The sequence below is a fragment of the Glandiceps talaboti genome, chromosome 4 (genome assembly GCF_964340395.1).
Source record: "Glandiceps talaboti chromosome 4, keGlaTala1.1, whole genome shotgun sequence".
Taxonomy (NCBI): domain Eukaryota; kingdom Metazoa; phylum Hemichordata; class Enteropneusta; family Spengelidae; genus Glandiceps; species Glandiceps talaboti.
In genome coordinates this window covers 23,978,338-23,991,622 of record NC_135552.1, presented here as the reverse complement: position 1 = coordinate 23,991,622, position 13,285 = coordinate 23,978,338, and the positions used below count along the sequence as shown (strand labels likewise).

The following is a 13,285-nucleotide window of genomic DNA, read 5'->3' as shown; positions in this document are numbered from 1 at the left end:
TTAAGAATAAAATGCAAAACATACTTTTCTACCTTCATATTTACACGTTATTTCCTTTAAATAAAGCAATCATTCCACTGTTTCTTGTCTTATGTCTTTACATCAAAATTAGGAGTTTCATTGATTTTTAGCGATTTCAAGGTAAAGCTTTTGATTTTTGTGTATTTCAATATAAAAGTAATGCTCACAACATTTAGTCATTTCTGTTTTGTCAGGTTCAGTTTCACTGATTTCTACATTACATATATTTTGAGTTTAGTTTTCATCATATTTTGGCAGATTTCAATAGCAAAGCAAAGCTGTAACCTGTACCTTCATTCAGTCACATCTCAATGTCAAGTTCACAGTCCCTTAGAATTCTATACGCTTCAATGTCATGGCAAAGCTTATCGTTAATATTGTGAGTTCTGCAGCAGTAGAGATCCAAGCACAGTTCTTTATTCCTAGTTTACAGCCATGTTCTCTTATCCTAAGTTTTCAACCTACTTCATTTCTGTGCAGATTTCATGTTCAAAATAAAGGTGTTCCTTGCTGTAATTTTTAGTGCCATATGTCAGTTTCAAGTTCACAAATTGTCTGATTACTGTAGTAGAGCTCACTGTCAAAGCAACACTGTTATGTGTTCACAACATTGTCTTAATTTCAAGTTCACAAACTCTCTGATTTCTGTAGAGTTCATAGTCAAAGCAAAGTTGCCCTAAATTTTCCACAGCAATGAATCACTTTCAAGTTTACAAACTCTGTCAACTTTACAGTCAAAGTAAAGCAACTCTGTTTCATGCTCAGTGATGTCATTTTCAAGTTCATTAACTCTATGTAGAGTTTACGGTCAAAGCAAAGCAGCTCATACTGTTTCATATTCATGCTGTCACAGTGAGTGATGTGACTGTTTCAAGTTCATGACTCCCTTGGTTACATTAACTGTTGATGAAGTATTTCCCAAACCATTCGACGTCTGAAATATGGCATGTGTTCCTGAAATATAAACAGAGTAATATTTAGGCCATGTAGTTGGATAGTAACAAGAAAAGCATCTCTGAATATGTTCACAAAATTAATTTCTGAAAGGATGACAAAATGTTATACTTCTTGCAAGTGACATTTCAACAGTTCTAATCAACAGACGTCCTGAAATCACAAGGCCTTTCACTTGGAAGAGATAAAACATACATTTATATTGTATAATGCTATAAATGAGTGTAGCACATTGAGAGAAAGTGATTTACTTCAGTGTTACTCATTGTAATATAATGTTTAGTCATGCTATCAGGATTATGCAACAATGGTAACAAGTTCCAATTTCTACTTCAATCAGCAATAAAGAAAGTAAAAAACATCATGAGAAGAATTTACATGTTAATTTAACATTAGTGACACTTATACATTTAATATATGACACAAGCCCATTCCATGTGAGTGTGAGTGTGGTGTGTGTACTCAAGGGTATTTGCATAAGTGCTTGCATTGTTGCAGTGTTCTCTATGGCTGTATTTTCTGAGCATAGTGAGGGAAAGTACAGCAGAAAATACTGTAAGCATGTGTGCTAACACCTCTTAGTACCCACACTGGAACTTATGTGGCATGGGGTTCTGTTATTATTACATACGCTGATGTGAAACAGCAATTTCTGTGTAAATGATACTGTACGATCACACGCTTTCAAGTACAATGAACGACCACATGCACCAGTACAAGTAAGCATGGGTACATAATACGCAATAATATATGCAATCATAATTTTCCATCAGGAAGCTAGGAAATAGGTTTAACTTAGCGTATTTGACAGACTCCACAGGATACCTATATGTCATAGTTATACTTTATACACAAGTCTTTCATACCTGTCTAAATGAGATGTTAACATCTCTTGAAATGTACTCAGCATATTTACAAGCAAACATTCCACAATCACTTCCATTCATCTGTTGTGGGATGTCTTTGATTGTGTCAAGCTGCCAGTCACCGATATCATACTCTCGTTTCTTCTTGTCTGAATGCTCTGCTTTTAGGTATTCCCTGTAAACAATAAAATTAAGATATTGTATCACAAGTAATTCACTCATGGTCCCCTTGCTTTCTGAAAGTCTCTCTCATTCTCTATACTATGGTCATAACTGAAGCGTTTGCTATGTCAGTAATAGACAGGCATGTGAGTGTCTCTTTGCTAAATCAAATCTTTAGACTATTTAGGGAACTAGGGCTGATGAGGAAATATCAATCAATCAATCAATCAAAAGAATTTGTGTAGCGCCAAAATCCAATACGACGTAATGTTCTATGGCGCTATACTAAAAAGTTAGAAAGCTCTTGCAAACAGATGTGTGTTGATGTCCTTCTTGAATTTATCGACAGTTGCTGAAGAACGAAGTTCAAGTGGTATACTGTTCCATAAGACTGGCACTGCTCGCGAGAATGCACACTTACCGTACGACTTTGTATTACAATATGAGCTTCACTTGTGAGTGGTTATTGTTCCAATATCAGTACCGGTAGTCAGAAATTCGTTTTACTTTTCATCAAGAGGCCATGAGGGTGTTTAAAAATAATTGCAAGGTGGCCAAACACTCCTGTTACATTACTCAGGGTTAACACATCATTTGTTCAATAGCAAGAAAGCCCTTCATGGCTTGCTTACATACTAGTTCAGTTCATCAACTTTTGCAGTAGCATTTTGTGTCCGTCTCTAGAAAATACAGGCATAAGTTCTTAAGCAGTCTTTGAACCGTACTAGTGCCCTGTATACTCAACAATATGGGTACCTGGTAGGATGTGATCATTATGAGAGCATAAATTTAGTGGAAGCAAGGAATTGAGAACTAACAAAAGTTTAACAGGTTGTACCATTACAGGTCTGTGCTTGGTAGTGACTATTGTACAGCAGTTTGAGCATGTGTGTGTGTCAGGGCTAAAAACCACAGTGCATCATCAATATGTTAACATACCTGAGTTTATTGAGACACTGCATATTGTTACCACCCATTGAATCATAATATGTTATTGATTTTTTCCTAAAGTCTATCACCTGTTGGATAAAAAAAACACATTTATATTTTATGTAATGATGATTGAATGCATAAACGAGGCAATTTTATTTTCACATTAAAGGATCACATTTTGACTATCAACTTGATTCATGTAAGTGCTAAGAGAGCTTGTACCTACAATTTCTGTGAGGGTTCAGTGACTACAATATCAAGTAATCTCAACGTCAAGAAGTTCTTTTATTGACACAGGAACTATGAATTTGGAACACAAACTTACAGATAGGTACAAAATATTGGCGAACTCAGTGGCAATGATATTTTGAAAACAATCCAAATAGTACTGATTTCCCATGGGCTTAAAATCAATAGGAAAATGGTCTGATATTTTTTGGACTGAGAAAACTCAACATTGGCACAAAACCTAAATGTACAATACTTACAGCTAAACACCAATGCATTCCTAAATGTACCGGTACAAAAACTAAGTCCATTCCAAATATATCTACTTTTCTAGTCCAGCGTCTTAGTGAAGAGTAGCCATCTTTGCATAATTTAGGATAGAAAAATGTATTAAAGGCATGGACTTTTAGATTGCCCTGGAAGACAAAGAGAGGGAATAACTTGTATTAAAGGCATGGACTTGTTAGGTTGCCCTGGAAGACAAAGATTGACATTCGCACTGTATTGGTATTGTTGTACACTGACAGGAAGCCTTGAATAATATGTAACTACCCACTGTCCAGTAGGAGGACTACAATCTGTTATACATGGCTTGGAATCTGCATGTTGTTGGTTCAAGCCTTGTGTCGGAATAGGTTATAGCTTAACTCTTTGGGCAAGATTTTAACTACAATTGTGCCCCGGTCAACCCAGCTGTATAATTGGGAACCTGATAGGATAGCGTTTGCAATGTGAATATTTAATCATATGCATGTATAGGTACTGCAATTGATTGTATGCTCCCCAGAAAGTTGAGAAAGTATAGAGGGCTATTGTTCCACTAAAGATCCATGACAGGGGTAATAATTATAAAGTACTCTGAGCACAGTATGGGAAAGTGTTAGATAAAGACTAATATTATTTATCATCATTATGTACATACCTCATCTTGGCCTCTTTTCATCAATAAATTCATGTAAAAATTTATGACCTGAAACAATCAAATCAGAAAAGGAAACGATTTTATCAAAGTGTATGTTGCTGTGGTGATGGTGGTGGTGGTGGTGGTGGCATCCTGGTACAATCATTATATCAATACACACATGTATCAAGGGTCTTGTACACATGATGAGGCTAACTAAAAGGCAAGGAATTAATATACTATTCCCCAATATATTTCATCATTCAGCTCAAAATGCTTGTGACCTAAGGGGCCTTGTCACTACTCATCAAGCAGCTCATAGTGACAAGACCCCTTAAGTTACCCATTTACTGGGCTGAACAAAGATAAAATATTGGGGTGATTGTTACATGCTGGAGTTTTTGAGTATACCATATGTTCTCTGTGTAGTATAAGGGTTTGTGCCAATATATGGTTAGCTCAAAGGCTATCTGTGCAGCGCTTCCAGAATGTCATGGGGAAATCATTACATGTATTTGATTACACAGGTGAACATCACAAATAGGACAGTACACAATACCTCATCATTTAACCAGTTTAGTCCACTCAGAGTCTGTATATCATCCCTAGTAATTGACAATCTAAAACCTTCTGTCAGGATCTCTTCCCTAGGGTTGGCAACAAATGCATTATCTATTTCATTTTCCATTTCTTCTGTCAATTCTGGTAGACTTTCTTCTTCATCTGTGTCTTCAACATCTTCTAAAACAGGTGGCTCTTTCTCAGCAATATGCATTCTGTCTCTGATCTGGCAAATCATAAATTGATTCAAGTTAGGATCTTGTGTTAAACATAGCTAAGTGACCAACAATATACATCACAGCTGACTCTTTCGCAGTGATACATATTCTAAGACTGTCTGACACAGTAAATCAGACTGTTCACCCAAGTTAGGATCTTCTGTAACTTATCTGATGGGATTGGTAACGTAGCAATCTCATTCTCAACATATTATATACATTCTATGTCTGATCTGGCAAATCACATCAATTGAGATATTTACTCAAGCAGCCGATGAGGTCAGTCATATAACCGTCTCCTTCTCAGCTACACACTTTATCTCTAACTTAGCCAATCATATAACTGTCTCCTTCTCAGCTACACACTTTATCTCTAACTTAGCCAATCATATAACTGTCTCCTTCTCAGCTACACACTTTATCTCTGACTTAGCCAATCATTACAATTTCTTTGAAAGTTCATTCAATTTTTAGGATCTTTTGTCCAACTTATGTGATGAGGATCTACATCATACCTGGCTTCTTCTCACAAATACACTTCATGTTTCTGATCCAAATCATATATATATATATATATATATATATATATATATATATATATATATATATATTTGAATGTCAAAATATAGTATTTTTAAAGTAACACTTAGCTAATAGGATCTGCAACATAGCTGGTCCTCCTAAGCTATACATCATCCGTCTTGTCTCTGATCTTGCATATACTAAAAGTCAGAGCCATGTTTACAAGTTTATTGCACCTACCTGTTCTTCAAGCCTGGCTTCATGTTCAGCACGCTGTGAAAAAAGGATATGTATCAATATGTGAGAACTAACTAAATTAGCAAGCTTATCTTTGTCTACTGGGGTAAAATTACTTGAATGCATGATAACTGATACAGTTCCATCACAATTCAAAATTAAGAGTTGGTCACATTTTGTTCTTAAGTTGAAATCTTTAAATGCAAAATGAAGAAAATAAATTTGCATGTTTTAGTAAGCAAAGACTAAGGGTGAAGGAATGAAGTAAAAATATAAAAACTAATCATTATTTCTGGTGATGTGTTTTAGATTAATTGATCCCACCAATGTCTGGACAAGAAAGCTGTACATTTAAAGTTTGTTTTAGTCAATACAATTTCACAAGAATTTTGCCACATGCCCAAGTAGTTGAAACCCATTTATGTTGATTCATCATATGATGTATTTATATGCATGACACTGTGATTAAACTTATCCAATTCACACTACACACAGACATTACTGGTAAAGTTTACATTTCGGAACATCACATTTTGCAGAAGCTGGCTTTGGCATCAGTAATTGACATTTCTCCAGTAAACAGTATAATCAAATGAAGTTTACAGTTAATTGTGTATGGTAAATGGGATATCTTAAGTGCTATCATCTTACCCTTTCTTGATAGATCCGAAGTTTTACTTTTACTTCTTCAATTTGACGAAGTTTTTCCCTTTCAGAGGCTTCATATTTGGATTTTCTGTAGAGAGAAATTATTGATGTAAAACATATTTAATTTTAAAGAGTTTCTTACATGGTATTATGGAGTAGTGGGCTCTCCTATATATAGTTTCTTCATTCTGCCGGAAAACAACTATGACCTAAAGTTTTGTCACTACTCGTCTACCAACTCATAGTGGCAAGGCCCCTTAGGTCACTCATATCTTACTTGGCTGAATGACAAAAAATATTGAGGACTAATATTTGATTACATGGTATAGTTGTACCCAACTTGAAAATATCATGCAGTATATAGCCACATGATTATCAGAATACCTGACACCGATTACTCAAATTTGTTGAGTGACAGAATACAGGTCAAAGGTGAACATACATGAAACTTACAATTGTTTTATCCAGTCCTCAGAGCAATACTTTGAAAATTTATTAATAACTGAACTTCTGGACAAGGTATCTGATAGGCTGACTTCACGTGGACTCATACTTTGTGGACTCGCTCCTTCGAAATCTGTAAATGAGAATTGTATTATCATTACAATGGTCGGGAAATCTAAGCATGTGTAATTTTTAGGGATGATTAACTAATGTACAGGTATGAAGTACAGTCACCTGTGTGTTCAAAAAATGAAACACATGCACGCATGCACGCATGCACACACGCACACACACACACACGCACACGCACAAACACACACACAAACACACACACACACACATACACACACACACACACACACTGTCTGTCGTATCAAAACAATGACCTTTGTCACTGTGTCCTCAAAGGTCAAGTTGAATGTTACATATAGAAAGCTCATATCTAATACTACCGGTACATGTTGCATATGGTTGTAGACACTTAATTAGAGTCCCTGTGCATGATAAGAATCCTGAGCTAGCATTATACATACTTGGTTTTTGTCTAATTTAATATGGATGCAAGACAAAGTGATTCACACATACCCTCTATAGTATGTCACATTTGTGACAGGTTTGAATGGAGCAGACTTTGATTCAATTGATATAGATGATGGGAACCAATAGGTATACCCAGCAAAGGGGACTTAACTTAACCTACAGCAACCTACCTGGCTGAGCAGGAGTGTCTATTTTCTTGAGGACAGACCTGATATACAGCAACCTACCTGGCTGAGCTGGAGTGTCTATTTTCATATATACAGACCTGATATACAGTAACCTACCTGGCTGAGCTGGAGTGTCTATTTTCTTGAGGACAGACCTGATATACAGTAACCTACCTGGCTGAGCTGGAGTGTCTATTTTCATATATACAGACCTGATATACAACTACATACCTGGCTGAGCTGGAGTGTCTATTTTCTTGAGGACAGACCTGGTAGAACCAGTATATGGTGTACACAATGGTTGGTAAAATCTATCTTCTATTCTACCTAAACTTCTTTCCTTCTCTGTTGACGGAATGACATGTGCTTCTACTTTTTGTCTATGTGGAACTCTTCTCTCTGCTGTATATGTTGGCTTCTCAATAAAACTACCAAGTTCTGTTTCAATTCTTTGGTAAAAAGAGAAAAAAATCAAATGGTGAAAAACACGTCTTTACAACGGAGAATATTTTGAAGAGCGCCAACGTCTGTATGTCATAGCACCTTTCAAAGTCAAAATCCATGACAGATGCAGGCATGTTAGAGAAGCAGTCAACATTGAGAATATAAAAGGAACTCTGTGATTGGTCCATTTGCTGCTGGATAATAACAGATTTTAACCGTTTGAGGGTGATCTAAGATATACGAGTTTTGATGACTTTCCTTCAAGGCAGTTGATGGAGAGATAAACATCTTAGTTATAACACATGAGTTTCGATGATATTACTTCAAGAAAGTTGACATAGAGGATCTCAGTCACAATGCCTTCATTATTCAAGATGTCTATTCTTTCAAGCAGCGATACAAACATTCTCAACATATGGAATTTGTAGAAGCACAAATTTCATGCATTTACATGATAAATCTGTGACATGTAACTACAATGGTCTCATTAGTTGAGAAACAGTCTAAGTCTCTGTACGTCACAGAGTGAAAACAATATTGTCGACACTGACCACTGGGTGACAGTATCCATAGTTGTCAGTCATTCACATGCACTAAATAATACCAAATTCTTCGTAACTGAAACAGGATTTCATGTCACACTAGACGGGTTGACTTACTCTCATGCGTGCCTACAGTAATGTAGTGTGTGTAGTGGAAGTCCACCAACAAATTGAATCCTTAATCTTATGGTGTTAAAATTTTGTTGCTTGTATTGAGAGTTGTTCTCACCTTGTTTGGTCAAGATTGTGGGCTTGAGTTGGTTGTTCTTGACTCCTGGGAGTATCTATAGATTTGGGGGCATGTCTGTAAGCATCTGTATATTGCATAAGTAAATTCTGGTATAATGCCTTCTCCTCTAAACGCATGCTCTACAGTGAAGCAAAACAGTACACAGCAAGTTTAGATAAATACACTGTATTCGTGTATACAGTCTTTTCCTCTGAACATATATACATACTACAGTGATGTGAAATAATGTACTCTAAGTATAAGCAAATGCTGGTATAATGTCATCTCTACTGAATGTAGCCTCTACAGAGAACTAACAATACATACAATAAGTTTTATGTCAACAAAGGAATCAAATGATTGTCATGAAATTATGATGCAATACGGCGTATTCCGGTTATCGAACTTCCGGTTGTTTCGCAGGAAAGTATCGCGAGAGGGCGCACCATATCTGACAAAGTGAGGGCCAGAATTTTCGTCATGGCATCTAATAGTATGGCGATGTATGAAGCTGTCAACAAAATGGGCGTAAAAGAACTCCGTGCATTCATAAAAGAGTGGAAAATTACTACTTCTAAATCTACTAGATATCGCCAGAAATGCTGTCAACCTTGGTCTTGAAACACTAGAAAATGATAATTTTCTGAGAGAACGGAAGAGGAGACGAATAGTGGATGTCAAGCATCAAAAGATAGAACTAATCGACAGCGGAAACATTGAAAGTTGGACGGAGGACCTTCGAAATATACCCGATGTAGACATGATAAACATATTTCTTTACCTTACTGGTGTCTGTTGCTTGACAAAAGAACGATTAGAAAATTACAAATCTGACAACAGCTTCCAATCTGATTAAAATCCGATGTAGATGTTGGCTGATCGTTCATTGCTATTTTACCTTCGTTATTTTGCCTGAATTGACCTTCTTGGTACATGTTTACATTTTTTAGCTTGCCTGATCGCCTCCTCTACGATCAGGCTAAAAAATATAAACATGTACCAAGAAAAATAATATCAGGCAAAATAACGAAGGTAAAATAGTAATGAACGATTAGCCGACATCTACATAGGATTTTAATCAGATTGAACAGCTTCCAGCTACAGTCATTGCAATATTGAGAGTTCGGTCGACAATAAATTACCAAGCCACATGTTTATATTGTAACTGATGTCGCCGCATACTTAGGCCTTTCTTGTTTATTAGAACAGTGGTGTAGCACCACGGGTGAAATCATAAAACTTTGTCCGGAAAAAAAAACATTTCATGTACTGGTTATAAGTTGGCATAAACATATTTGTATTGATATACTCATCTTTACTATCACACTTTGGTTAGCTTGCTATTCTTCATTCAGGACCATCAGTGTATAAAAAACCCCATTGAAGTCGGCAACGAATCATAAATATTGTTATTGTGATTGATGTACCACACCGCCCACCCCTTCAATGAATCGGCCTTCCATGTAACGTTTACGTGGTTCACTCATCATACCATACCTTATACCGATCTGATTAAAATCCGATGTAGATGTCGGCTAATCGTTCATTGCTATTTTACCTTCGTTATTTTGCCTGAATTGACCTTCGTGGTACATGTTTACGTTTTTGTCCTGATCGGTAGAGGAGGCGATCAAACATGTACCACGAAGGTCAATTCAGGCACAATAACGAAAGTAAAATAGCAATGAACGATTAGCCGACATCTACATCGGATTTTAATCAGATTGGTTTTATACAAGCTGCAATAACTGTAGCGTATATTGTGATTTTGAGGGTTCTTTCCTCTGTTTTTGTACCTTTTTCCGTTCCGATGTTTGACTGGAAGCAATCGCTACAATTTCTCCAACGGTAACGCAAATGGACGATGTCACACTAAAAACGTGAGTGAGATGTCAGTGTACTACCCGTTTCAAAATGTTGCTACTTTTGGGTTTTCCTCACGGTCGAATTGCAGAGCCAAACTTACGCGAAATATTAGGAGAACAAGAGGTTAATTTGCTATTTCGTTATTTGATGGGCGATAATGCAATATTATAGCGTAAAGTTACCGGGAATGACAGAAAATCTTTAGTCAGTGGTTACGATGCCTATAGACTCTGTGCTTTGCAACAATGCGCTACAATTCTGGCCCTCACTTCCGGTTCTAAAACAGCGCCCCTAGTGGCCAAACAATCATATCTTTTATCTTTTCAGGGCTTCTTCGATAACCGGAATACGGCGTATTCAATATGACTAATAACACAATCATTGAATTTTCTTAGTTTATGTTGCCTTGGAAACGGGTACCTGGTACATGGAGGTTCAATTCATGACTACTCAAAAGAGCAATATCATTGAAGAAAAGTTAGTGTCTTTACACGCGAGTGTATTTACTACTATTTTAATCCATGTACTGTACCTGTTCCACTCCATACATTTTAGGTCTGGTGATAGCATACTGTCTAGGTCTGGCTAGGGATGACATTGGCTTGCTCCTTCCCACTGTGCCTAATAAATGTCCAGGGAATAGCTTTGATGCCACTGATGTGTCATGTTGTTTGGTATATGATGGAAAAATTCCACTGGTGTCACTGTTTCCTCTACTGCTACTCCTAGACAACAAACTGCACAACAAACATATTCGTAAATAACCACCTTTGTGCCAGGTTTGCTAGAAATCGGCCATTGCATGTCAAAGATATGAATATCTGTTAGTGATAACTTATAGAAACAATTTTACAGATATCTTTTGATCACAGTAATAGTAAAGTGAAATATTTCCTTTAAAAGAAAATTTTTCCGGTAATACAATATTTGATATGATAAAGAATACATACCTTGATTGATATGGGTTGGCTGTGAGTCTGTTACCTGACTCACTCTCCTCATTTCTGTATGTTTTCTTTATTTTGTCTTCATATTGGTGGTGAACCTTTTCACTTCCTTTCCGTGCAGAATCTTTCAAAAATAAATAACATTCTGAAATTATTACAAATACCTAACTTGTATATTTGTAGTTGTTTCGCTGTTCTTCCCACTATAGAGAAAGCATAGTGCTAACACCATCCTTGCCAACCCAGCTATCATGCTTGCCAGGTTTTGTTGTGCTTTGTTCTCCCCACTATAGAGAAAGCATAGACTATAGCTAACACCATCCTTGCCACCACTGATGCCAATGTCCACGTGTGTACTGGTATGTATTAACTAGTATAAACAGGTCAGAGTACATTTCAAAAGTTGAAGTTTATTATGCAAATTGTCACACTATTGATATGTAAAGTATTATGCAAATTAGTCTCCATCCTTGCAATCTACCCAGGGGAGAACACTATTTTACATTGTACTTGCATCATGAGTGATTCAGAACTGACTTGGGTCTATTGAGGGGTATCTACAAGTCATGGGGTATGGGGTAGAGCCAAAATGTAGATTTTATGAACAACTTGAAGACCAAAGGATGAAAGAAGTGGAAAATTTATACTAACTTCACGAGTGATCTTACCATGCATTTGTAATTTTCTGGTTGGATTGGATGATCCATTCTCCTTCCTTTGGCCATCCATAGTTTGTCTATGTGCTAAAAAAAATGAAACACAAAACACATTATAACTTTAAAATTTCACTCTATAACACTGGTCTTCCCTTTACAAGTTTAATGTACTACTGTCTTGTTTCATGTGTCTTGTACAGTAATATATGTATGATATCAGTAACGATTTTGAATAATTCCTAAATGTTACACCTCTACAATTTATAAAATTTCACAACGATTCACATACAGACACAGACTGACATCTCTGTAGAATTACTGGTGTAGCAATGACTGCAAAGTATCTAAGGATTAGGTTCTCACCAAAAACTATAGTTCGTTCATCATTTCTTCTGTGTTTCTTGCGAGGTCCTCCAAAACGTTCTTCAACTATTTCAATATCACTGTTGAAATAAAAAAAATTGTTCAAATTTTATATGAAAATATATAATGTTGTACAACAAATAACCACATTTTGAGACTGTACCAGGGAAAAATTTACCGTACAAATTATAAATAATCAAAAGACTATAAGATTGCTGAATGTGATCTTGTATGCCAATGCATAATATTAGACCCACTATGTTGACATTGTATGTAAAACTGAAAGGTGAATACTAGTACATTGTACTTCGAATAAGCCATCGGGTTGCATTGTAAATACGAATTGTATTGTACAATATGCATTGTACGATATATCATGATCACATCTAGTGTTTATATATCTATATCAAATTATCAATCTAAAACGAAGGAAGCAGTGTACGCCATGCATGGCCACGCCAGGATCCACGGTGCACTGTTTCATTAATTTACGCTACCACATGTACACAACTTCAAGTCTTGCAATAGCGACAGTATTATAGCCCTATTGTATAGAGTCTACTCGGCCTGCAGCCACGGTAAGAAACGTGTCAGCATGGTCATGTACCTACATAGTGGGACTCAATACATCACGTTGTCGTTCGAGTGAGCTGAGACGCAAGTGTTGCTGTACTGTACACTCGTACTCTAGAGAGCTAGATATATTACGTTTTTACGTACCTCTCACTATCTGGAGTTCTTGATCTCTTCAATGACTTTCTTTGATGGTTACCTATGCTATCACCAACAAAGAATTGTGTGATGTTTCTCAATGCGTGGGTTAGTGAAGCTAACAT

At 36.4% G+C, this 13,285-nt stretch overlaps 1 protein-coding gene across 1 annotated transcript; it reads right to left on the bottom strand.

Moving 5' to 3' along the window:
• Nucleotides 1–912: 912 nt before the first annotated feature.
• LOC144434366 (uncharacterized) lies at nucleotides 913–13,285 on the bottom strand. The gene is made up of 16 exons (XM_078122817.1): nucleotides 13,170–13,285; nucleotides 12,390–12,529; nucleotides 12,099–12,173; nucleotides 11,434–11,554; nucleotides 11,016–11,208; nucleotides 8,618–8,757; nucleotides 7,634–7,851; nucleotides 6,705–6,828; nucleotides 6,255–6,339; nucleotides 5,607–5,639; nucleotides 4,625–4,852; nucleotides 4,087–4,134; nucleotides 3,425–3,580; nucleotides 2,943–3,022; nucleotides 1,842–2,016; nucleotides 913–975 (listed from the first exon to the last, which is right to left on the bottom strand). Exons 1-16 carry the CDS (start codon nucleotides 13,283–13,285, stop codon nucleotides 913–915), a joined length of 1,995 nt encoding a protein of 664 aa, XP_077978943.1.

What these genes read in the sequence shown, in the direction of transcription:
- LOC144434366 (XM_078122817.1), bottom strand. Translation starts at nt 13,285, where the DNA reads ATGTTAGCTTCACTAACCCACGCATTGAGAAACATCACACAATTCTTT. An exon ending in AAGCCAGGCTTGAAGAACAG is followed by an intron (nt 4,853 to 5,606) that starts GTAGGTGCAATA and finishes ATGATTTGCCAG; the next exon opens with ATCAGAGACAGAATGCATAT. An exon ending in GAATGCATTGGTGTTTAGCT is followed by an intron (nt 3,023 to 3,424) that starts GTAAGTATTGTA and finishes TTTATCCAACAG; the next exon opens with GTGATAGACTTTAGGAAAAA.